Source organism: Alligator mississippiensis, chromosome 13 (assembly GCF_030867095.1).
Source record: "Alligator mississippiensis isolate rAllMis1 chromosome 13, rAllMis1, whole genome shotgun sequence".
Classification (NCBI taxonomy): Eukaryota; Metazoa; Chordata; order Crocodylia; family Alligatoridae; genus Alligator; species Alligator mississippiensis.
Window position 1 is genome coordinate 26,991,252 of NC_081836.1, and position 26,168 is coordinate 27,017,419.

The 26,168-nt window shown below is 47.7% G+C and overlaps 2 protein-coding genes and 1 non-coding gene across 6 annotated transcripts in view; all 3 read left to right on the forward strand.

Moving 5' to 3' along the window:
* The first annotated feature begins 1,743 nt into the window (after positions 1-1,743).
* On the forward strand, positions 1,744-1,931 carry LOC132244694 (U2 spliceosomal RNA). Its single transcript, XR_009456434.1, has one exon. It is a non-coding gene; the product is annotated as a U2 spliceosomal RNA (small nuclear RNA).
* Positions 1,932-8,326: 6,395 nt separating this feature from the next.
* Positions 8,327-17,471, forward strand: NHLRC4 (NHL repeat containing 4). 2 transcript variants are annotated; one of them, XM_019493063.2, is made up of 2 exons: positions 8,327-8,410; positions 16,106-17,471. In XM_019493063.2, the coding sequence occupies exon 2, from the start codon at positions 16,120-16,122 to the stop codon at positions 17,233-17,235; it is 1,116 nt and encodes a 371-aa protein (XP_019348608.1). In that variant the 5' UTR covers positions 8,327-8,410; positions 16,106-16,119; the 3' UTR covers positions 17,236-17,471. The 2 variants fall into 2 exon arrangements, with proteins under 2 accessions (XP_019348608.1, XP_014452923.2); XM_014597437.3 differs by having other exon boundaries at positions 8,337-8,410; positions 16,186-17,471.
* The window catches only part of PIGQ (phosphatidylinositol glycan anchor biosynthesis class Q), a 61,194-nt gene continuing 43,362 nt past the window's right edge, over positions 8,337-26,168 (forward strand). Inside the window, exon 1 of one of the 3 annotated variants that reach the window (XM_019493062.2) lies at positions 8,337-8,410. Coding sequence is in view for 1 of the 3 variants with exons in the window: in XM_019493061.2 (XP_019348606.1) it covers positions 19,427-19,483 (57 nt within the window). In the remaining 2 variants the exon portion in view is untranslated. Of the gene's footprint in view, positions 8,411-17,569; positions 19,484-21,089; positions 21,181-26,168 lie in introns of those variants that run through there. The other 2 variants (XM_019493061.2, XM_014597442.3) reach the window with 2 other exon arrangements.

Consider the following 26,168-nt stretch of genomic DNA (forward strand, 5'->3'; position numbering starts at 1 on the left):
GAAGTACTAGGGGTGGAGGAGGGGGAAGGGGACCATTGGGGGACCCCTGTCAGACCCCCCAACCCCACTGCTCCCCCAGCCCCCCCAACCCCCACTCACTCCCCCAGCCCCGCTGTGGCTGCCCCCCACCCCCCAGCCCCAGCTCGGTACTTTAAAGGAAAGCCCCGGTGCTCACTGGGTGCTGCCAGGTTGGGGGGTGATCCCTGCTGCCCCCCACTGCCCCATGCTGCATGGGGAGCTCTGCACAAGCCCCCCAACCCCCTACTCCCCCTGCTCCCCCAGCCCCCCCACGGGTGCCCGGCCTGGGCCAGCTCCAGCCCTTTAAGGAAAAAAAAGCTGAGAAAAACCCTGGGACCTACTGCTCCTGCCGCAGCCTCGGGGCTTTGGGAGCTCATGCAGAGCCCCCCACATGGCGCAGGACAGTGGGGGGCAGTGGGGATCGCCCCCGCTGGCAGGAGCGGTGAGTTTGGGGAGGGTTTCGAGTTTTTTTTTTCTTTCTTAAAAGGCTGGAGCTGGCCCGGGTGGGGCACCCGTGGGGGGGCTGGGAGACTGAGGGAGGGGTCGGGGGGCCTGTGCAGAGCCCCACATTGAGTGTAGAGCACTGGGGGCAGCAGGGATTGCCCTCTGCCCGGCAGCACTCGCTGAGCCGGGTCTTTTTTTTTTACAAGTGCTGAGCAGGGCAGCCATTGCTGGGCTGCGGGGTGGGATGGGGCTGGCCTGGCTGAGTCCGACATTTGGCTGCTGCTGAATCTCCGAATCAGATTCAGCCAAATCGAATCGGGGCAGTGATTCAAATCACCAAATTGAATCACTGTCCCCCTAATCGGCCGAAGCCAAATCTGAAGTGAATACTAGCCACTTTGAACAGGCCTAGTAGGGATGTCTTCTGCAGAAGGATTAAAGTAGTACTAGCACAGGCTGTACACTAAGGAGGGAAAGGCTCAGGGTACCCACCATACATATCCCCTCAGAAAGGCAAAGCCAGGATGTGCTTGCCCTCCCCCTGAGAAAACTTCTATTAGAACCAGGAAAAAAATATAGGTCTGCTGACCCCTAGCCCTGCGCCTTAGCCACAGCCCGCCCTTCCACTGCCCCTAGCAATGCCATCCTGCTTTGGAATCAAAGCTCCAGCACGCTTTTTCTACCTCAGTAACTGGGGAGAGGATGCAGAGTTCCCCTAAGGGAAACGTCACACCCAGGCACATTGTGAGGCTCTCTGAGTCATGCAGAAGCAACCTAGCCATGCTGAAAGCTGTCAGGTAACTTCTATTTCTTTGAACTTCTTTCCTCCGTAACTAAACTCCAGGGCCCCTGGAGGGAACTTTCCCCAGAGCCTGTTCTCATACTTTTATGATCTATCTAACATTTGTTTTCTAGTCTCTCTCTTATCTATAAAAAACCAATAAGCCCTTTCTTGGAACTGGGGTTTGACTGGTTTTTCTGAGAGAATTGCTGTCACTGGAAAGGAGCAAAAAATTGTCTGCTTAAAGGAGAACAACAGGACAATAGGCCCAGGGCCTTCATTGTGTATGGGTCAATAGTATGGGAAAGGCTGCAATCTTCCTGAGCAGCAGTGACAGAAAGAGCTAAATGACTTTGAGGTAAAAGACACCAATGTGCATGTTATGTTGACAGACCACAGTCTCTGCCTTTGAAGCCTTGCTACTGGGAGCACCTCAATTCACTGTAACCTCGCAGCACAGGAACTATGAGGGGCCTCTCCCCTCCCAAAGCAGAACCTGCCTCTCCTTTCAGATTTTCTAGAACAATGGTGTAGTATCTGTTCTTCAGTTTAATCGCTGATACATCCTTGATGTGAGGACCGACGCATTAAACATATTTTTGGTGCCAGGGGAGGGCCTTGGAGCTTGCTCCAGCCCCTCCATGCATTGGCTCGATGTAGCAATGCATCTGGGCCCAAAAAGACACAAAAATCCCCCAAAAGCCCCCCAACCTTTCCAGGTTATGGGCAGACTGAATAATGTGAAGTCAGTCCACAGGCCAGATCTGGTGCATGGGATCAGTTTGTGAGCCTGATCCACTGCAGGGTTAGGATGCAGGCATGATCCAGCACAGGGCCCTAGCCCCACACACCAGATTGCATAATTCAAAATGTCAACATCACAACTTTTGTTATGTGTAAGCTGGATCTGCCCAAGGTGACAACTCTAGTGTGTGGTCTTGGTTAAAACCAAATACTGAAAACTGATAGATGATTGTAATTGCTGTTGCATAGCAACATCACCACTGATAACTAGTGGAAAATCACATACAAATCCTGTATTTGACATATATAACATATCACTTTCCTGTGTCTTTCCAATCTTCCTGTTGTTCTGACTGCAGTATTTCTTTCACCTCCAATTGGATAGTCTCCCTGGATTTCCCAGAAATCAGAAATATACCAGATTTAGAGTTTAAGCAAGGAGGGTTAACAACATAAAAGAAACCATGCACAGAGCTAGCCAGAATAAGAACAAGTTATCCTGGTTCTAGCTGAAACCAATGTTCCCTGAGGTTTGCAGAGCACAACAGAAAGCAGGCAGCCTCTCAGTAGCTTGGCTCAGTGCAGGGCTGGGAGGGAAAAAACCCACAGCTAAACAGTTTGCTATGATGCTTGATCAACTCATGCCTCATCTCCCTTTTTTCACTTGACATCAACAGTCTAGGGAACTCTTGCCTAGATAGAAACTAGGAGGTGATACACAAGTTCCTGGGGTATGTAATCAGAAGTTCAGGACCTCAGACCTGCTTCTGAACTTACGCTGATTTCCTTGGAGTTCCTCCTTATTTACAGGAGTAAATAAAAGGAGATTTAGGCACAACCTAGATTGACACAGAGATCTGGAGTCTGTTTATAAAGTGAAGGATAGGGAGGGATGAATCATCTTTGATTGTTGGTATTAAGTGTATGGAGATGTAGGTTTACCATAGGGTTACTGGCTTCTTCTTATCAAAAGGATCCTAAAAGCAACACAGCCAAGGAAGTATGATGAAAACATTTACAGGTTTCTTGCAGAGAGTCCAAGTTTGGTATCTCATATGGATATCACAGATCTTGGAAAATTTGGCAGCCTACACTGCTTACCATGTGTCGGTAGCCCTAAACTTAGGGCCAGGTTTTCAAAGTGACCTCTGTTTAGCTCCTAATTTTCAGTGTCTGCCTCTTTTTTTATAAATTCTGTAAACCTTACCAGCCCTGGCTTTATTAGTTCAAGACACTGCATTCTTTCTTTTTATTTCCCTGTAACAGTTTTACCCTGCTGTAAACCATTTTTATATAATTTGGAAAGCATATGCTTTACTTTCCTCCTCTTCAGAAATGGTGAGCACCAACAGTTAATCTCCTAAAATTCACTGGAAAATTTCAGCCTAATCTATGTAAATTAAAAGTGAGGAAAAACAGGGGGCTAGCCTAGAAATGCTTTAAGGACAACAATCACTTGTTCTTGTGGTATGATAATGTTGCCATGTAAGAGATGGGTAATCGGAGAATGAGAGGTTCTTAATTACTATGATTATAGAATGAAGATGATGCTGCCACTGCCTGATTTAAATGGAGAGTTGGATCTTGCTTCTCTAAAAATCTCAAAAGAACTCCAGAACACTTAACCAGATCTTTTATACAGGTTAGGTGTCTATACAAGGATTCTGCAGGGACTGTATCACATAGCACAATAGCCTCCTTTGGGGTGAAAATTAGGAGCTGTGGAAAATCAGAAATCAACCCTGCATGTCAGTTTAATCTAGGAAGGAAAGGGAAGACTCTGTACCATAGTGACAGTACAGGTGAAACTTTCAGGAGGCAAAAAGTAGCTACACAGGCTGGAGGCAATATTAAAGCAGATATCCAGAAAGTGTTACTGTGCATTCTCCCTTCCCTGGCCCTACTTTAAACTGCTTCCCACATCAATAATTACTGTATATGTATAGTGTTGCAACCTCTCTCCTACACTTTGTTTTCTAATTATTGGGTTACAGTATTTCTCCCTTTGTTTTTTGAATAGATGGAGCTCCCTAGTGGCAAGACTAGGAAACTGCCACAAAAAATCCCTTGGACTGGAACGTGACAAATATCGTTGGTCTGCACTGTATATGTATACACCAGTATATAAAACTATGCAAAAGTATACCAGCAGTTCTTCTGTCTTATACGCAACAACTCTAAACATGAAGCAAACTATCCCACACATTCAAAAAGCCACGTTCCTGTGTATAGCCAGGATTACCCAAATGTAGCCTGGCTGTTCATGACCTGCTGCGTTCCAGACCAGGGATACTCAACTTCCAGTCTGCAGGCCAGATTTGACCTGTGAGGCCATGTCATCCAGCTCATGGGTCTCTGCATAGGTCTGATAATTTGGTGGCAGGGAAGCAGTGGCAATGTTAATGTGCAGTTCCTGGACCTCTGGGGAGCCCTGTGGGCCAAATGATGCAGCCAGGTGTGCTAGCCTGTACTGACACATGGTGGAGCTGGTGTGTAGCTGGATCCAGTGTGCAGGGTTGGGTTGGAGAGTGTCCAGAGCCACATAAGATCAGGCTACACATGTTGGATGTCAGTCCAGTCCATGCAGCCAGGCTAGCACACTGGATTGCTCATTTGGACCAACCCTGCTCACCTGATCTGGCCTGTGAACTAGTCCCACACCCCTCATGTAGCCTGTGGAGCCAGAAGGTTGAGCACTACTGTTCCAGATGCTGCCAGCCCATGCCCTAAGCCTAAGGAATGATAATAATTAGATTACACTACCAAGCACCCTACTTTAGTCCTTTGCAGGAACCCTACAGCTACTGTCCTTGTTCTGGGGAATTTAAAAAATCAGAAAGTGAATACAGTCTGCTAGACCCACAGCTCACTGTGTTCCTGTAACTGTGTAGGCAAGTAATTCTTTGCAGGTTCCCCAGCTTCCCATGGTAAGAGGGTGGGACAATGGAGAAGATCAGGTGTTTTTGCTTTTTCCACAAGGTAGCAATTGTTACTCTATCACTCTAAGGCGGGAGAGAGCCAACTCTGGCTAGTGGGAAAAGGCAGGCTTGCTTCCAGAGATCTCTTCCCAATTGTCAAATCCACTGAGGTTGTCATAGAAGCTATGTATCTTGCTATGCACTGAGTGGGGATAGTACTTCCTCAGGGTCAGGGAGCCCTGGGAATGTCCCAAATGGAGCTACATATAGCAGAATGTAGTAAATAGATTCACAGAGTTTAAGGCTAAAAAGACTGTTTGATCAACCTATTCTAACCTCCTGTAGAATGCAAACCCTTAAATGTCATTGTATTATCCGAGAACTGAATGCATTCTCCTTTGGGATGTCTGCACCCATACAGTAAAATATGGTGTCTGGATTTTTATTTTAAAGTGCTGGATAATTTTCTGACCAGCCTAAAAGCTAATCAAATTTCATGCTTCAGGAAGTTGGCTGCTGTTGGCATGCAGGGAACAGGGATGAATTTCCCCTGTGGCATAGGACAGCATCACCTTCTTCAGCCAGGAAACAGAAGTCGGAGCATACAGAAGGGATAATATAATTTATCACCCCAATCAATCCTTGTAGAAGCAAAGTTCCAAGTTTTCTCTAAACCCAGGATCCTTCATGACAATCCAAAATCTATTTAAAACTCCACTACCCTCTGGAGTCAGCCAGTTTCTTTGAGAACAATGAATATGGTTGTAGCACACTGGTCCACCCTCATTCCCACCAGCATCACCAGTCCATGCAGAAGTCCCTGTTGATTGACATTCACCCTCTCAGCAAAATATGTAAAATTAGAACTGCTTGGGTCTGATTTAGAGAGGTGGCAGCTATAATGGTCCACTGTGATTACCTGCTTCCACATAGCACTAACCAAAGACCTTCCCTCTGTGCTTTCTGTATCAGGCCCATCACTTCTGTCTGAGCTACAATGTCTCTCTTGAAAATGTAAGGCCTACATACATGCAGTTATGAAGGCCAAAAATGAATGGCATGCTGGTTTCTTCTCTGCTTCGTGTTCAAGACGGTCCTCCAGACTGTCATCTGGGATCACCTTGTTCACCCAGCTCATTTATCATAGGTAGGTGTAGCTCTGTTTGACTCACCAGCTTATGTTAAACTTGGATTGGGCCTTGGGGGCTTTTTCCCCCAGCCCAGTCCACCTCCAGAAGTAAATAATGCAGCCAGGAAGTACTAGAAACTCGGGTGATCTCTGTAAGTGAGACAGGCAATATTCACTTTCCTCTTGCCCTGCAGCCCCTGGTGCCAAAGTGGAACTGGACATAGTAGGGTCCTCAGCTGTGTCAGGGCCCTGCCTTAGCAGAGGTGTCCCCAGGGGTTTGGGGGTGGCTTTTAAACAGGTTCTGACAGGGCCACAGTCCTGCAAAGGTGAATGGGAGCCTGAGGGGCAATCACTGTATTTGTTTATCCTGGTGATCAAAGCAACAAAAGCACAACAAAAGGTCAAAGTCTGTTGCTGTGGGAGATGGATTTTTGAAGTCTCCTCCAGTCCTCGCAGTGCCCAGCCGAGACAGCCTTGTCTGCTTGTCACATTGAGTTACTTATTGTATTTACTTTCTCTGGAGATGGGTCTGGAGCAAATGCTCCAGATCTAAGCATGCCCTAACTTGGGAGGAATTCTGATCCATTTCACAGATGACAATACCAAACCCTAGAACCAAAACCTCCAAGCTCTGGGGAAGTTCTGAGATAAATCCAAAGTCTATAACTCCCTGCAATATTGCAGACTCCAGGTTTAACCTAAAGTAAGGACAGAACCAAACATCCCAGATAAAAGTCATCAAGTTTCTGGGGAAGTCCCTATCCAGACCATAATTCCACATCTCCTAGCAGTGATCTAACTGACTCCAGCTCAGCAGTGCCCAGAACCAGACACCTACCCTCAGATCCCACCCAACCTCTGGGGAAGTTCCTGTCCAGATTGGGACTCAGGGGCATATGCCCATTTCTGCAATGGCCAAAACTAAAACTTCTACATCCAAACAGCCCCAATCTTTGATCCACACATTTTAGGCTGGGCCCAGCAGATTCTGCCAGGTGCAGGGACAGGCCCGCTGCTTCTAAAGGCTGGATTCAATATAGTCATGATTCTTTTCTTTGTTTGAGCTGAGCTAACCAGGAACCCTTTCACCTAGGATAGCCAAAAAAGACCAAGTAAAGATTCCCCCACTACATCTCTCAAACCTGCAGTATAACTTGCACTGATTCCATTGGTGAAGTTCCGATTGGCCCGATTCCTTTCGATCACTGACTGTGCTTCTGATCTTCCACATTATGGACAGGATGGAAAGCAGAAGGGTAGGAATACCAGCCAAAACTCTGGACACAGAGTATACTGCAGCACAGCAGGAAGTGAACCCTTGCTGGTTATAGTGTATGATCTGCTGACAGGGAAGCTGGGTTCTATTCCTGTCTCTGCCCCAGACTGGCTGTGTGTCCTTGGGCAAGTCACTTCCAGTAGAACAAATTCTTCCTTTTACCAGTTGGAGCCAAGCTGGAGGATATGTGGTACATTAACTCAAAGAGAGGTAGTTAGCCTTGTTAGTCTGAAGTCAGGCAGAAGCCAGGGTAGATTTGCACATTGTAGACAAGCTGCATCAGAGATATATAAGCTTTTGTAAGCAGCAGCTTGCTTCATCAGATGCTGATTAACTCAAAAGTCATTTTCTAGTGCAAAGCAAGATAGGTCAGCCTGGGCACCTGAACATCCTAATGCTTTGCAAGCATGGATTTCAAAGTGTGTTGCAAAATGAAAAAAAATGTGAGCCTCAATGTATAGATGAGGAAACAGAGGCACAGAAATGGAGACTTAGTGCCCAAAGATCATATAGTGAATCAGTGGTAGAGTTAGGGAAAGAACCCAGAAGTCCTAGTTTCCAGCCCTGTGGGCAGGCCAGTGGCACACAACTGCCCCACATGAAGCAACATGCATCCCAGAGTAAGCATACCAACATGATATATTCTACTTTCTTTCTACTCTTATGATAGCTAGGTAAGAACCTGGGCTGCTGCTCAGCACCCTATGGCTTCCTCTCACCATAGCACAGTCCAGGACAGGATACAGCCTAGATCATGGAAGGAAAAGTGTTCATGAAAGAATGTTTACCGCCTCCCTGCCTCTGGTCCCTACAGATGTCTGATCAGCACCGGTGGAAGCCAGGCTTCCCTGTTAATGTACAACAGTGTGTTTCTCAGTAGGTTGCCATTGATTCCATTTGTGTTTGTTATCCCAGGCAGCACGATGGTGTTTACACAGGCACACAGAGTGGCACAGCTCTGTTACTAACAACAAAAGCATCCCACAACTCAACTCTTCCGCAAAACACCTGCAGCTGTAGGGAAGACAGACACTCAGCTGGAGAACAGAAAAGCTGTGGGGGAGAAAAGCAGCACCCCTCTCCTCCCTATCAAAACAGAGGTTAGTGCCATTGTTTGACTTGGCTGATGATTGCTTGCCGAGCATCTGTTTAGGCCAAAATGGGCTAATCTGGGTTATGAAGTCGGACACACAAATGTATAGTACTTAAATGGGTGGACTGAATGTTGATGCCTCCGAAAATCAGAGCACTTATTCAGGTGTCAAACTATGGATTTAGGCACCCAAGTTTAAGTAAGCAAGCTGGAAATTATTGGTTTAAGTTGCCATCTAAGCATGTACTAAAGCTGCAGTACCACTAACAGAGCTGTTATCATATGCTTGTTATTTGTCACCTGTCCCAACAATCTCCTAAATGTCTGCACACTGTAAGAATCTGTGCTGTGCTCTCCTATACCTGTGCAGCTTAGTGGCTAGAGAACTGGATGAGGACTCAGGATACATGGGTTCCTCTACTTTCTCTCCAGAAAGCTTGACAAAGCTGGGCAAAGCACTCTGCCTCTCTGTGCCTCAGTTTCCCCACCTGTAAAGTGACAGTAACCTCGTCTGTAAAGGGTTTTGAAATCTGCCCATGAAAACAATCTTAGATAAGAGCTGAGGGTTTCACTGTGGTTGTAGGAGACACTACTGTGAGCTGTCTAAAGTGTACCTCTCTCTCTCACTAGGTGGTGCTGCAGAGTACTGGTACTTTAGCTTAGCAGACATAAGACTGAAGAGAAAGCCACAATTTTTTTTTTCCTAAACCCAACGCCCAATTAGTAGTTGGATTCCCCCATGGTGCTGCCTGCTTTTTGTTCATTTGTCCACAATCATTGGTGTGAACAGGCTTTTTGTTTAAATGACTGTTTAGAAGAAAGCAATACAGGCATTTTCTGAAAATGATGCAGAGGGATGAGTATGTGCACCAGAAACACTTCCTCCTCTCTTTGTTTACTCCTCCAGTCCAGAAGGGAAGACAGTACCATTTGATGATGGCTGCAAACAATGTGTAAAAAGTAGCTAAAGTAATGCTTTCATGCAACCATAAGCAGCTACGTCATATTTCTGTAAGATGCTCACTGGAAAAAATGAAAATGTGTCAGAAGCAAAGTCTGCCCATGGATATACAAAAACTTTAAAAAATGTTCTTTTCCTGAGATGACCTCTGTACCCTAAGTCATTAACTCAGCTCTAGTTTCTTTGCTACTCAACGTGTCAGTTTCCCTTTATGTAAAATGCTGTCAATGTAAGTCTGTGCAACGGAGCTATTAAGGTTACTAGAGAAACAGATCTTGCAGTGAGTTCTGCACACAGGAGTCTGCCTCTGTTTAAGTCCTATTGGAATCAAGGCTATGAATTTCCTGGGTTTTCTGCATTTAATTTACTAATTTTCTTGGGTTTTAAGGAAATAGATGAAAATGTGGGGAGGGGGGAAATCCCCAACCCTAGTGGCTGACCACAGGTTCAAATGAAAGTCAAATAAAATAAAGTGGTTGAACTTGGTGTCCTAGTGGAAGTGACTAGGTAAGCCACATACATGAACTCTGTAGGCTACTCTCACCCCCTTCCAACCCTTCAAATAGCAAATTTTTCACACTTGATAAAGATGTGCACTAGTTTTGAGCAAATAGCACAAAACCACACCAAAGTAAGGTATAGACAAACAGCGAGTGTAGCTTAAATAATGTTTACCAGAAAATCAGGGTTATGTATGTAACCTGGGTACACCGAGGGTGTGCCCTCCCAGCCAAATAGAGAGGAAGTGGTGACAAGCTAGGGTGCTGAGGGAGGGGCGTCACTGCCCTACATGCAGATCCCCCATTTCCCTATAGAGACAACCCCAAGAGTATACACTTAACTATATACGGTTTTATTATTACAAATATAATTAAAACATTTACATGCCAGAACTAATTGAATACCTGATAGTACAAAATTCTAATATTATAAAAGCCTTCATCTGTCTGTCTGTCTGTCCATAATGCTTTATTTGTGCTCTAATTGGCTGACAAACTGGAGCTGGCCTTGCCACCCCCCTGCTCCTTGGAGGTAACGGTGGCGGTGGCGTGGGGGGGAGCAGGGTCGGGGAGCCGCGGGGCTGGGGAGAGGACACCAGCGCTGGCCTCGGCCTGCCCCTCCCCCCTTCCGTCATCACCGTCTGCAAGGTCCACGTGGTGGCGATGGGGAAGGAGTGGGCCTGACGCGGGGAGGGAGGAGCGGGTGGGCCGTGGCGGTGGTGGCAGTGGGGGGAGGGGAGGAGTGGGCATTGGGGCTCCAGGCCTGATGCAGGAGGGGAGGAGGAGCGAGCCAAAGCAAAGGGAGAAGCCAGCCCACTGCGGCGGTGGGGGGAGAGCAGCAGGCTCAGCCCAACGCAGCCCGACGTGGCAGCAGTGGAGGGAGGGGAGGAGTGGGCCTCCTCCCCACTTGGGCCCAGGCCCACTCCTCCCCCGCCGGTGCTGGCCCACTCCTCCCGTCCCCCCTTTGCCACTGGGTCGGCCCAGGCCCACTGCTCCCCTCCCCCACCGTGGTGGCCCGGCTTCCCCCAACCCTCGGGTCCTCCCCGACATCAGGCCTGGGCCTGCTCCTCCCCTCCTCCAGCCACTGCGGCGAGGGGGAGGGAGCAGGCCCAGACGCCAAGCAGCAGGAGGGAAGGACGGAGCGGGCCCGGACGGAGGAGGGGGCATAGGGCTCCATCCCCACCCGCTCCCCCACCCCTTTTATTCTTGACAGGCAGTTGGCTAGCAACTTTCATAATCTCCAAGTCAAGAAATGAGTTACCCGACCCAATGAATCCAATAATATTCACCCCAGTGGGTAAAACCCAGTACTTAAAAATATATACAAAACTGGCCCAAAGATTTCTTCAAGCTCTCAAACCCATTGTCACAGTTAACAACACTAAAAAAAAAAGAACAATATTATTTAGACTGGACATTAGGAAGAACTTCTTCACAGTTAGAGTGGCCAAGGTCTGGAACGGGCTCCCAAGGGAGGTGGTGCTCTCCCCTACCCTGGGGGTCTTCAAGAGGAGGTTGGATATGCATCTAGCTGGGGTCATCTAGACCCAGCACTCTTTTCTGCATATGCAGTGGGTCGGACTCGATGATTTATTGAGGTCCCTTCCAACCCTAGCATCTATGAATCTATGAATCTATGAATTTATAAAATATAAAGCACAACCTAAACTTGGAAACTTAACGACATAGGAGTCTAATTATGAATTCGTTCCCCAAGCCTGGAGAACAGGGGACCCCTCACCCATTTCCAACAGGGTCTCGGGACCCACCCACTGGGAAGGGTCTTCCCCCCAGCTCTAGTGTGGCCACTCCTAATACCTCCCCTCCTTTTCAGATACTCCAATAACTTATGGCCCCCCTGATAGCCCGGCTCATCCCAGTGTGATGCTTCCCACCGGGGTCTCTTCTCCTACACTGCCTCCAGACTCCCCTTGTGGCCAGGTGCTCCAGCCTGGGCACCCAAGCTTTGCAACGTCACCTGCTTCGGTCCTCATGGCCCTCTGCAGATTTGCTTGTGCTGCTCTATGCCCCACTCTGAGCACGGAGGGCTAGCTGCTTCACCATGTGGAGTTGCTGGGCACCCAACCACCTGCCTCACACTGGGGCAGCCTTCCCCGTTCTCCATGCCCTGCTCAGCACTGGGGCTCTTGCAAGTTGCTGGGTCCCAATGTGGGGCTCTGGCCTTCTGGTCTCACACCAGGTGGCTAACCCGAGCAGCCTTTCGCTGCTCACTGCTCATGGATCTTGCCCAGGTCCTGTGCACAGCCACTTGCCGGGGTCTACAGGTTCAAGCTGCCTTGCTGCACTCCCAGGGCTGCTCTTTGCAGCAGGTCCCTGCACTGTGACAAGCCCAAGGGTCTCACACCCTCCCAGGGCTGCTCTGTGCAGTGGGTCCCTGCACCGTGATGAGCCTGAAGGTCTCACACCCTCCCAGGGCTGCTCTGTGCAGTGGGTCCCTGCACCGTGATGAGCCTGAAGGTCTCACACCCTCCCAGGGCTCTTCAGGAGCTCGGGGCTATTTCCCGCTGGGGCAGCTCATCCCCAGCTGTCCTCACTCCGATCTTCCTTCTTCAGCTTCCCCATCGCGTCTTCCCCTGTGCAGGACATACTGCTCCTTTTATACAGTTCAGGAGCGCCACTCCCGAAGCTCTCCAGACCTGGCAGGGCACAGTCCTGAACCAGGTTGGGGTTGCTCCTCGCCCCCTCCCTTTGGGGAATGGGCTCTACCAATCAGAATTGCAGAATCTCGAGCCCAGGATTCATTCAGAGTTCAAATGTTAAGTCAGCTGTATGTAAAACTAAGAACCTGAGTGGAACACACTGAAACAGAGAGATTTGGGTGTAGAGTTAGTGACCCATTTGTCACGGGAGCCTGTTCTATGCAGATTCTCAGCTAGGGAGAATCATCAGTGAAGTTCATGGACCTACATGAATTACCATATTTCATTGCATACCACATGCACCTTCCCCTCCAAAAATCAGCACCACAAAATTGCATTATCTGTCTTGAGCAGGAAAGTTGATTTTTCTGCCTGGAGTAGAATCACCTCCCTTTGATTCCTGCTCCACCTGGTGACACCAGTGGCATTTCTATTCAGGCAGATGAGGGAATCAGTTAACTCAATGGCTCATTTTTCTTCACTCCACGTGTGTTAATGATTGTCTCTCCTTTTTAATAGTCTTGATGTTCCACTAATCAAACTAACCTTTTCTTCTGCCAATTTTGCTATCTGCTAGCTATTCCTGGTTTCGTTTCTTCTATTTCACAGACTTGCAGACTGTTTTTAGCTCTTTTCAAAATCATAGATCCATCCATGGAGACCAGTCTTTAGCAGCAGCTCAGGTTTCAGCTTTTGGGTAAGCAGGAAAGGCAGCATGAGTGAGCTGGTGATTAGCGAGTGCCAGGAGCCAGCTGTGGGCATCAGATTTCATAGATTTCATAGACATTAGGGCTGGAAGGGACCTCAGAAGATCATCGAGACCAGCCCCCTGCCCCAGGGGCAGGAAGTCAGTTGGGGTCACAGGATCCCAGCAAGATAAACATCCAATTTTCTCTTGAATGCGTTCAGAGTAGGTGCTTGAACCACCTCCGATGGCAGGCAATTCCAGACCTTGGGGGCTCAGACAGTAAAGAAATTCTTCCTTATGTCCAGCCTGAAATGGTCTTGCAGGAGTTTGTAACTGTTCAACCTTGTCATCCCTTGGGGCACTCTGGTGAACAATCGCTCACCCAGATCCTGGTGAACACCCTTGATAAACTTATAGGTGGCCACCAGATTGCCCCTGAGCCTGCGCTTTTCCAGGCTGAAGAGTCCCATAACTCTCAGCCTGTTGCCGTAAGGTCTCTTTTCCTGACCTCTGATCATGTGTGTGGCTCTTCTCTGGACTCTCTCAAGCTTCTCCACAACCTTTTTGAATTGTGGAGCCCAAAACTGGATGCAATACTCCAGCTGCAGCCTCACCAAGGCCAAGTACAACAGGAGAATGACACCCTGAGATTTGCTTGAGAAGCATCTATGGATGCAAGCCAGCGTTTTGCTTGCTTTACTAGCTGCAGCATCACATTGAAGACTCGTGTTCATCTTGTGGTCAATCATGACCCCCAAGTCCCTTTCATCCGTAGTGCTAGCCAGCGTAGCACTGCCAAGCTTATAAGGATACTGCAGGTTTTTCCTCTCAAGGTGGAGACCCTTGCATTTTTCAGTGTTAAACACCATCAGGTTCTCATCCGCCCATTTCCTGAGCCTGTCAAGGTCAGCCTAGATTGCCCTCCTGTCCTCAGGTGTGGATGCTTTACCCCAGAGTTTGGTATCATCGGCGAACTTGGCCAGTCTGCTTCTGACTCCAATGTCCACATTATTAATGAAGATGTTGAACAACATAAGCCCAAGAACAGAGCTTTGAGGGACCCCACTGGTCACAGGGCACCACGATGATTGATTTCCATCAACCACCACCCTCTGGGTCCGACCACGGAGCCAATTCTTCAGCCAGTGAATCATGGTGGACCTGAGGCCGCAGTTGGCCAGTTTTGCCAAGAGGTGATCGTGGGATACTAGATTGAAGGCTTTTTTTAAGTCAAGATATACAATATCAGTCTCCTCTGCCTTGTCCAGGTGATAGGTCACCTGGTCATAAAAGGAAATAAGATTGGTCAAGCAAGACCTACGCGCAACAAACCTGTGCTGGCTATCCCTCAGGATGTTGCCATCAGCCAGTCCTTTGAGAATGGCCTCTTTGATGATTTTTTCTAAGACCTTCCCCAGGATAGAGGTCAGGCTGATGGGCCTGTAGTTTGCCAGATCCACTTTCCTCCCTTTCTTGAAGATAGGCACCACATTGGCCTTCTTCCAATCTTCGGGCACTTCACCAGAGCACCAAGAGTTCTGGAAGATCCGTGCCAGCAGCTGAACTATGATGCTAGCCAACTCCTTGAGTACCCTGGGGTGTAAACTTTCAGGGCTGGCTGACTTGAAGGTGTCCAGCCTCTCAAAGTGTTCCTTCACAAGTTCAGCATTGGTGGAGGGCAATGAATCTCCCTCACCTGGGCCTCCCTGTCCTGTAATGGGCAGGGGCATCCCGTGGAATTGATGAAAGACTGACACAAAGTACCCATTTAGTAAGTTGGCTTTTTGCTGGGCATCGGTTGTCAGTTGTCCCTTCTTGTTTAGCAGGGATCCAATGTTGCCCTTGCTGTTCCTCTGGCTCCCCACATATCTAAAAAAGGACTTTTTTATTATCCTTGATACTTGTAGCTAGTTGGAGTTCAGTTGCAACCTTGGCTTTCCTTGTTCACTCCCTGCAAGTCCGGACCAGTGCGGAATATTCCTCCTTGGAGGTGGATCCCATCCTCCATCCTTTGTAGGCCTTTCTTTTTTCCACAGGAAGTCTGCTAGTTCCCTGGAGAGCCAAGGGGGCTGCTGTGCCATTTTGCTGCCTTTCCTCTGAGCTGGAATAGCATTAGCTTGTGCATCCAGGATTGCTCCGTTGAGGAGCAACCACTCTTCCTGAACTCCCCTCCCCTTTGGGTCATGGTCCCTTAGGGCCTCACCAACAAGCCTCCTGACCTTTCAAAGTCAGCTTTCCTGAAGTCGAGGACTTCTGTATTGTTGACTGTTTTGCCAGCTTTACGGCAGATGGTGAAGGTATTCAGCTCATGGTCGCTGTCACCCAGCTTCCCATCGATTGTTAAGTCACCGATGAGGTCATCTCTGGTTGCCAGTACCAGGTCAAGCAGCGCTTTACCTCTCATTGGCCTGTAGACTTCTTGTGTCAGACAGAGGTCATCCACGCATGAGAGGAAGCTTTGCGACCACTTGGATTTAGCCGAGTGCTCTTCCCACGAGATGTCTGGGTAGTTGAAGTCTCCCATGACAACCAAAAAACAAAGATGTTTACTTTTAGGGTGCAGGCTGGTGATTATGCAGCCATAAGTCTGGAAAAATCTTTTTTTCTTCATTCTATCTTCTATTTGGGGAGGTGTGGTATGTGAGAAAATATGGTACTCCAATGCAGAGTATGGTGCCCTATTCTTTAGAGAGAACCAGATGTCGCTCTGCAAGGATAACTTAGTCTTTGTTTATCTTTTTTTCTTAATATACATCAAAAAAGGGACTGGAGTCTGATATCAGTTATATGGGTGTAACTCTGGAAAGACTCCATTGCACCAAAGGAATGAGTCTGTCCTCACAATGTATAGCTCTATGAGGACTGTAATGGTTGTGTTACCTTTTCCAAACAGGGGGGAGATTAGCCATGGACTATACTCTGGAGGCCACCCATCATAAAGAAAAACTTCTGAAGACTGTTTATGCCCTCCAGGTGAAATCAGACACTACACTCCAGAAGGCAAGCCCACTTCTGAGCAACCACCATGGGATGGGCATGGTGACAGAGCACCAAGTCCACCAGCTGGCAGAGAAAGTCAAAGGCATCTGTCATGACTTAGACAACATCAAAAATCTCCTCTACTATCGACAGAATAACCTGGTGCAGCAGATCCCCAACCCCAATGGCAGCAGTTACGGGGGACCAAGTGGAATCCATTGCTCACTGGATGGCTCTATCTACATAACTAGTGAAAATGCACCCTGTGTCCACATCCTTAGTTGCTCAGGCCAAACTCAGCAGCTCCTGCCATGCATAGAGTGGGGAAGGGAAAGTGAGGCCTTTTTGCCAGAAGATGTGACAGTGACAAGGTCAGGGATGGTGGCTGTAGCTGACATGTTGAACAGAGCCATCTGTGTCTTCAGCCATCACTCCAGGTTCCCCAAAGGAGAATGGATAAAAATTGGGAAGGTCAATTCCCCCAGGGGCATTGGAGTGGACTCATCAGGAAAAATTCTGGTTACAGACTACACTCAAGGAAAAGTCCACAGCTTTGCACTGGACCATGCCTTTAAGATACTGAGTACTCACACGGTCTCTAACCTTTGTGGACCCCGTTATGTCAGCCTGGGACCTGATGGTGGATTTCTTGTAAGTGAGGAATGCGGTGATGTCAAGCTGTTTAATAACCAGCACAAGTTGGTTTACTCTCTTGGCAGCAAATATGGGCATCAGTTTGGCAACCCTTCTGGGGTCTGTGCTGACATAGAAGGTAACATCCTTGTGGCTGATGAGCAGCACCGAACAGTCCACCTGTTCCCCAAGAGTGGTTCTCCCATCTGCCTGGTGTCTGAAGGGCTACGGAAACCAACAGGTCTGACTTGTTCCACTTCTGGACAGCTTTTAGTAGCAGATACTGGGGACAATTGCATCAAAGTCTTTAAATACCGTGTGAGACCTGCCTACAGTTCTGATGCTCCTTGGGTGTCCTGTGACAGTCCCAACTTAACCCCCAGACAGAGGACAGGATCGATGCCACTGTAACCCCAACTAATTCATTTTTTTGTCAGTTATTGTTATGGTCCAGTCACCCTCATTGCAATACCCCATGTTTTTGGCTTTCAGTGACTCCTGTTGGTAGAGGCAAGAAATAGAACATATGATTTCTACCTGAGTTACCTCGACTGCGTCGATGGCTTTATGATAGCTTACAGAATCTTCCCTATAATTCTCTTTGCTGTTGCTTTCCTGCTGAACAATAAAGGTTGTGCCTTTCCAGATGCCAGAATGGCTATGTATCTTAAACACATGCTCCCCCTTCAAAATGACTGTGGTTTCATGCTTATGGCATCAAGAAACATGGTATGTGAATTGAGGATCAAGACTAGGACTGACAGAGTATGTTATTGTCCAGAGTGCTTTGTTCACAATAGACTTTATTTGAATGGGGTAACATTTTAAAGATCTCTGATTATCTGTGGTTCTGATGTTCCTGCCTGGCCATAACTGGTGAGAAACTAGCTATGCACAGAATGAAAGGCTGAGCAACACAGGTAAGGAGAATATCCACAAAATGCAAGGAATTTCATACTAGAGCAACTGGAAAGATTGAGAGACTGAATTCAACATATTTCTGCAGTGCACATCATACACACATACGTATATGCACAACTGGAGAATGAGTGCCTATGATACCCAACACAAATATAAAACTGGGAATGAGTACCCTGTACCTTTGTAATGCAGCTCTCATATGCATACTGCATACACACAAAATCACATGCCTCACACATCAGCAGTGAGCATGATACACACAGACAGAACAAGCACTGAGGAACCTCACTTCTGTAAAGAATGCTGCAGGTACATGCTCCACAGCTGGCCCTCAGTGCCATATGCCTTCACAGTGAGCATTAGGTAACCAAAGCTGGGACTCAGCACTTCCCCATTGTGTGACACACATTTTGCACCAGCTTGGAATTCAGAGACCTTGCTTCGGAGAACTACACACATAAGCCTTATCAACAAAGGGCAGTACCATGCAGAATGGGTGTGGGAGAGGAGAGGAAAGGCATCCCACCCGGGAGGTGTGGGTAACGGTTCCTTTCAGATACCACCCAGGCTTCCCGCTAAGACTTGTTCCCCCTGAAGCAAACAAGAATCTGCAAATCATGGGCCTGGTTTGCCCCTAGTGTAACTCAGCTATGGAATTTTACAGGGCCCTGGAATTTGTACCAAAGAACGGCCTGATCTGAAATAACAACAAACTGCAGTCTTGCTTCTTTCATCCCAACAGATTTTTCCTCCTACCCTGCCACCTGCCAGGGCACCCTCTACAAAAGGGCTGGCCAAGCTGGCGTGCTTTGGATCACCCCAAAAATCCTCTTGTAAAACCATACCAGGTTAAAAGAAAATGACAAAATAGTACAGACAAAATCAGGTAGGTGAATGAATGGTTCAGGTGTGGAAGATGAGCTCATGAATATCCTTTCACTCCCATCTGTTCCTCTTTTTCCAACCATCCAAAATCAACCCCCCCGCAGCTCCAAGATTTGAACTCCAGCATGAAAGACCCATCTGCCGCAAATCTTTTAACTCCTTTGCCTCTAATTCTAAGATGCCCAAAGCTGTCCAGAATACTGGTGTATCCACACTCCCCAAACCACATGGCATTCATAAAAAAGGATGTTCTAGTTTGGAGGTCCAGCAAATATAATTACTTTTTGAATACATATGCCAACCCAAGACAGCCTGAAGAATTGTACATGTGTGTGCACATTAGGTATGTGTGGGACAGTGGGAGTCTAACCAGGTGGATAAAGACACTGGACGACTCCACTGTCATTTAAAGACCGCACAAGGGACCCTTTTTACCCATTACAGCACTAGATGAACTATTTTAGAGTCAATGTGCATTGCTCAAATCTTGTGGTGAGGGGGCGCCCTATGAATAAATTTGATATGCTGACTTTTTCAGTGGCCCAGAAAATGGTTGCATCAATTAGTTTCAGGATTTCAAAAGTTAATCCAAGCAGGTCTCCCTTATCAGTAGGCCCAGCCCGCTGTTGTAGCAGGGCAGTTACTGTGTGAACTTAGCACATCATGCTTAGTGATATAGTGAAGACTCAGAAAGAAGCAGGCAAGAGAGCAAGCTCATTTCCAGCTGCTCCTGGCGTGGTTTCCATTTGTAGCACAGGCTCAGTACTAAGGACTAGGTCTGTGTCCGCTACAGTCAATGCAAATGCTCTCACTGAAGGCTTCTGGGGGACAAGATCAGACACCGAAAGCTCAGGTAAATTGTGTCTCTGAGTCTGCTTAAAACTCTTGGCTGCCAAAATACAGGGAAAGGGAAAGAAGTAACCAATAGATGTGGTCTGGGATGCAAGACATTTCAAACCATTTTTTTTTTAATTTTATTTTTAACTGAAATTTAGAAATAAAACTATCATTTTAATTTGTTTCAATTTAAAATAACTTGGATTAAAAAAAATAACTCCCTTTTATGTAAAATTAAACATTACTTTTAGTTTTTATCATGGAAAACTGGAATACAAATGTTGATTTCCCACAGGAAAATAGATTTATTTTCATCAGAACTGACAGTTTCAAATGAAAAATTGTATTTTTAATAAAACCATATTTTTGATCAGGAAAACTTTAAATTAAAAAAACTGTTAGCCCTCTGTAAGAGTGAAAGTGCTTCCTTCCACATGTCTCCACATACGTCTGGTTCCAGAACCTCAATCAGCCTATGCATCAGGAGGCTGCCATTTCAGAGAGTTTGCAAGACTGAACAAAGGTAGGCCTTGGAAAGCCTTGAAGTTGTATAACATTTATGTCACAGTGTTGTGTCTGCAGTATGAAGACATTATGAAGATAGTGCTGCCACATTTGAATGCTGCCACATTCAAAGAATCATGACCTTGGATAAAAAAAACATGAGGTTTGGGGGTTTTTTAAGTACATTTTGGGTTTTCTTTATTTGAGATCAACCCTGTAAAAATTAGACAACTGTAAAAATGTTAGGATAAGTGGCATCTAAGGTCCCTGTAAGTGTGGCTTGTGTGGCATTAAAAAATGTCTATAGCTAGTGAAAAGTGTGTGTGACATGCTGACACAGTTGTCACACTGTGTTCTAAGGTGCTGATTTCTGAAGGACAACTTTTGAAGTATGGTGATTACAGGGCTCACTGGGGGCATCTACACGTGTGTCTTAATATGCAGTAGCCTATTCTACTGTGTATTAAAGCAGTGCTTAAAAAACAGGCTAATGCGTTAATGTGCAATAGAATAGGCTACTGCACATTAAGTGTCACCTAAAAAGCGCTTAGCACAACCTAATGTGCATTTATTTAGTACCTCATACTGGCGTCATTAGGGTCCCTAAACATGTTCCTGTGCTGAAACTTTCACACTTTTATTCACAGTCTTGCCGTGACTGGTACTGCTTCTTAAAGTCCCATCTCCTGCACTCATATTATTGCCAGTCTCAATATTTCTAAAGTTCAAAGATCTCTGCTCATATAAGCACAAATTATTATTTTTTAGCTAATCTCATGATTTGTGAGGGCTGACTCCTGATTTTGGAACATGTGGGGGTGACAGCACTGGCGTCATTAGGGTCCCCTTAGCTCTGGGCCTGCCTGCACCCTAAAGGCAAACATCTGATGCCCACAGCTGGCTCCTGGCACTAAATGAAGGGCACAGAGTGGGAGCTCCCCCGACAAGACGTGTGTGGGAAGGAGTGGAAGCTGCTGGCCCCCTATCCTAGCCAGGCCCTTCGTGCTGTTGAGATGAGCGCGGTCCCTGGGTCTCGGAGGTCTGCGAGGGGGAAGCCCCGCGAGGCGGAACCCTGGAGCCGCTGCCTTTGTTGCCCGCCCGGGACGCACGTGAGAGCGGACGGCGCGGACCGCGTCACCTAGCAGCAGGACAGCTGCACCCGGAAGTGGCTTGAATGTCAAGAGGTGCCGCCCGGTGGCCGCTAGCAGGGTAGGGGCGCGCTGTTCCCTGTGAGCCGCGGGGTCGGGGCAGGTCGCTGCAGGGGCAAGGGAGGCTGAGGGGAGTCGCTCAGGGGCGGGGCGGGCCCGTGCCGTGCGGTGCGGGAAGGGGTGACCCTGGGGCCTCCTGTTTGCTGCCCGCTCTGCCCAGTCCCCCCGAGGAGCTCAGGCCACGACCCCCGCTCCCGGGCGCTGCAGCTCCCCGCCTGCTCTGCTTCCCCACGGGGGCTGAGCCGGAGCTCCCGGAGGGAGGCGGGCCCGTGCGTGAGGCGGGTGTCTCTGTCCTGTCTGTGGCGAGCCGGAGCAGCGTGGCAGGGGCCCGTTCACACAGGAGCTGATGTGAGGTCCCCAGCTAATTTCACCACTGGAATAAAACCCTCTTCAAAATGGCCCCAGCTCCCCAACGCCAGGCAGAAGCTCTCTGCACATGGAGGGTTATAAGGAAGTCAGATGAACTAGGCTAGTTTTGCCTGGTTGAAGGCTTCAGGGCATTGCAACAGGCCTGAGGCCTGGGTTGGAGTGTATTCCTCCTCCAGGCTCACACTTCTAATTCAGATGTATCTAGAGGGTTTCCTGTGCCAGGGAGCCCTAGCCAAGCTCCCAATATACCTGACCAGGAAGGAGGCTCTGGCTGGGAGGACCCCTAGGCCATTTTAATGTCCCTGATTCATTAACATTTCTAGGCAAAGTTTCACTGGGTTGTGTCCACTTCTCCTTGGATGTGTTTGAGAGCCACTGGGCCCTGGGCCTCGTGTCCCCTTTTAGTGCACCTGTTTTAAACCTCTGACCTCGCTCCTCTCCCTGTTTTCTCTTTTGTTGTTCCCAAATCAGTTGATGTGTCCTCAGTGGCCTCCCTACTAAGGGAAGCTTATGCTTCTTCCTTGATGGGCCCAAGCCCGTGATCCACTAGGCACATCAAAAGGTCTGTGCTAGGGGCTCCACAGAGCAAATGTTGTCTGGATACAGAACCTGTTAGCTACGAGCTTGTAGGTAACCTGGTGCAGACACCCATAGAGCAGCATTTGAACATGAATCCATCTTTCAGGGTGGAAATTAGATTTTGTGCCCTTGTAAGATGCCAGTAGAACAGCCCTGGGAACTGAAGGCCTATATTCAGAGCAGGTACAGCATGGAAAGTGATGGTTCACATTTCTTTTGCTGGACACACAATGTCTGGGGGGTCAGAAGGGAATCCAGCCCTCACATTCAGTCTTTGGCCTCATCACTAAGAAAGTAGATGAGGTAGTTGATGTCAGTTTTCAAGGTGGGTTTTTGGCATTGGCAGCAGTCTGCTTGGGTGGAGAGGGAGATCCCAACACATTTCATTTTCATTCATGAACAGTCAATGAGTAGCAGCTTTAACTCACTTTTAGCCTTTTCTGGTTTGGAGCTGGCAAATATTGAGATGAATGTTCCTTATCCATTACGAGTCCCTAGACCAATCCAGTCATTTGTGAATATTTTTTTCAAAGTGTAGATCTCTAAGTAGAGTGGGGCTGGGGCTGGGGCAGGTGCTGCGCAGCCAGAGGTGCAGCAAGGTGTGGGACAGAGCCATGAGCTGATCATCTGGAGGGTGTGGCGGGTGGGGGGCAGCTCCTGCCCTGCATGCACACCAGGAGGGCATGGGAGGCATGTGCCCCACACACGCATCCCTCCCTACCACATACATCCACTCCTTGCTCCCACATACTGGGGGCAGGGAGTAGCAGGTCAGGAGTGAAGAGCACCAGCAGGGCTGGGAGCATAGAGGGCTGTGGGTTAGGAGTGAGGGCCACTAGCAGGTCCAGGGGGCTCTTTTCTAGTTAAACTGTTTACTGGGTCAGGACTGGCCCTCAGTGTTTACAGATAGGTCCTGGGGGGAGTGCGCGCCTGAATCGGCATACGGGGTAGGGAAGGATGCCGCCGTAGGCTGGGGCCGGGGGCTGCACTGGGCTCTTCTCAGCAGGGGGTGGGGCTGGGCTGGGCTTAGGGTGTGCAGCAGCAGTGCTGGGAGGGGGCATTGGAGGGCCTACAGCGAATTTTGAGGTGGCTACAGCCCCGACCCCGTAGCTCCCCTCTCAGAGCTGCCACCACCTGCCCTGAGCACAGCGCAGCCCAGCCCCCTTGGTATTTACTCATTGTGTTTTTACTGGGTCAGTGAAAATATACAAATCAAATTTTTTTTTAAATATTCCATTTCTGGTAAAATTCCCTTTCAAGTTTTCAGTCAGTACTGCAATATAGTGAGTGTGTAATTGTTGCAGGAGATTTTTAATAGGGTAAGATTGATAGATTCATACATGTTAGGGTCAGAAGGGACCTCAGTAGATCATTGAGTCCGACCCCCTGCCCTGGGCAGGAAAGAGCGCTGGGGTCAGATGACCCCAGCTAGGTGTTTGTCCAGTCTGCTCTTGAGGAACCCCAAGGTAGGGGAGAGCACCACCTCCCTTGGAAGCCCATTCCAGATTCTGGCAACCCTTACTGTGAAGAAGTTCTTTCTAATGTCCAACCTAGATCTGCTGTCTGTCCATTTGTGGCCATTGTTCCTAGTTACTCCAGGAGGTGCCCTAGTAAATAGAGCATCTCCTATTCCATGCTGCTGTCCCCTGATGAATTTATAGGCAGCCACAGGATCACCTCTCATCCTTCTCTTGCGAAGGCTGAAGAGATCTAGGTTCCTCAGTCTCTCCTCGTAGGGCCTTACCTGCAGGCCTCTGGCCATACAAGTGGCCCTCCTCTGAACCCTCTCAAGATTCTCCGCATCCCTCTTGAAGTGCGGCACCCAAAACTGGATGCAATACTCCAACTGTGGTCTGACCAGTGTCGCACAGAAGGGAAGTATCACCTCCCTGGACCTGTTGGTCATGCATCTGCTAATGCATGATAAAGTACGGTTAACCTTGTTGATCACTTCATCACATTGATGACTCATGTTCATCTTGGAGTCAACTATGACTCCAAGATCCCTTTCTGCTGCTGTGCTGCTAAGAAGGTCATCCCCCAGCCTGTAAGTGTGTTGGTGGTTCTTTTTGCCTAAGTGCAGCACTTTGCACTTGTCTTTAATGAACTGCATCCTATTTCGTTCTGCCCATTTTTCCAACCTGTTCAGATCTGCCTGGATCTGTTCCCTACCCTCTGGTGTGTTAACTTTGTGAACTTGGACAGGGTGCTGTCTACACCCTCATCCAAGCCACTGAAGAAGACAGTGAATAGCGCTGGTCCAAGGACCAAGCCTTGCGGGACTCCACTGCCCACATCCTTGCAGGTTGATATCGACCCGTTCACCACCAAATAAGTTTACATGTAATATATATTTTTAAATTCTTGAAAACATTTCTGTTGGCCTTGTTTCTTAAAAGTGTTCTATTTGTTTTCCTTTTTCTGTTACTAAAACTAAATTTTGCACACAAGAAGACTCCTTTAACAGTCTTAGGCTGGATATGGGGAAAACTGTTGGGCTTGTTCAACAAAAGCCCCACTGTCTTTCAAAAAGGAGATTACTTTTGTAGGGAGGCAGGTTTTATCACTGTTGGTGCAGAGTGGATACGTATCAGTGTTCTCCATCTGGGAAGACACTCCCCAATTTATAGTAAAAGAATGGAACAGTTTCCTCCCTGTTCCCTCCGAAATATTTCCTGCTCCTTGATATTTTAATAGATTTGATAAGTATGTCTTAAGGTTTCTTTAGCCCATTTGGCTCTCTTAATTACTAAGGTTTAGCGGATGAGAGATTGTGACCTGAACTTTTCAGCTATAGCCTTTAGCTCCCTTTATCTCCTTCAGCTCATTTTGTGTATTGTACCCACCCTTTCTCAATATGTCATTTCTGTCATTTTCTCTTTCCACACTCACCCCTTGTTTTCATAATGTTCTTCTACATCCCTCATCTCTTTGCTTGAGGCCTGGCCTCCTTTTCATATTTGTTGGTGCTTTCCTACGACCCTTCTCCCTCAAAGCCTCCATAAATCAGAGATTGTCCCTCTGGCTAAGGAGGCCTGGGAATGCTTCTCTGGTGAGCTGGAGGGGGACTGTCAGACAGTGAGGTGACCAACTCCCCTCAGGAGCTAAGGGTTGTGTGCTCACAGCAGTGCTAACACTTCTACATCAATATTGTTAAACAGAAAATCTCTGCGGATGCCCACATGCCCTGTAATTTATGCCCTGGTCTGGCCTCTTCAGGTTTGAAGAGAAAGGGAAAACTCCAAGAAATTACCCCTTGATAATAGCAACTGTGTGCTTGTCCCACTGCCAACAATGGGTCACATGCCAAGGAAGCTTCACCTTTCCGCCTCAAGAGGCTGAGAACTCAACCGTGAGCGGGCATTTCCTATTGCTGTGTTTGGCAGGCCTCTAGTTCTCCAAGTGAATGAATCACTTGAATATGTTGTTCCCTACCAGCCACCCCATCACAATACAGCTGCTGCTTTTTCCATCACAAATTGCCAGATGCATAGATTTGATAAATCAGTTGTATTTTATTAAATAAAGAGAAAAACAAATATACCAGAGACCTCCTAACATGTTATAGATATACTGTGTGTGGATTTCTGTTTCCAATTGACTGGTCCCATCACAAAGAATCCAGCCTGAGGGGTCCTGGAGTTGTCATATCCCTAGCACAGCAACGAAGGACAGAAAAGGACAAACAATCTCCGGATGCTGATTTATCTGTGCCAGCTCCCTCCTTGTTGCAATTACATTTTTATTAGACACTTCCACATTATTTAAATACTGTCCACTAGTTCAAAGCTCAAAATGTATTTATCTTTAAATTGAATTTAAATGATGGGATTAGAAATAAATATTCCGCTTACAGGCAGATTATTATACAGCTGCTCATATCCTTCTCCTTTCTCTTGGAGAACCCAGTATTAACCACTCGCAGAGGCAAGACCAGTGAAAAACTTCTGGTTTTAGCCAGCCCAGCAACTTGTATGTTCATTAGTGTAACATTATGAAAGATTGTTTCAAGATTGCAGTTTCCAACACAAGGTTATTCCA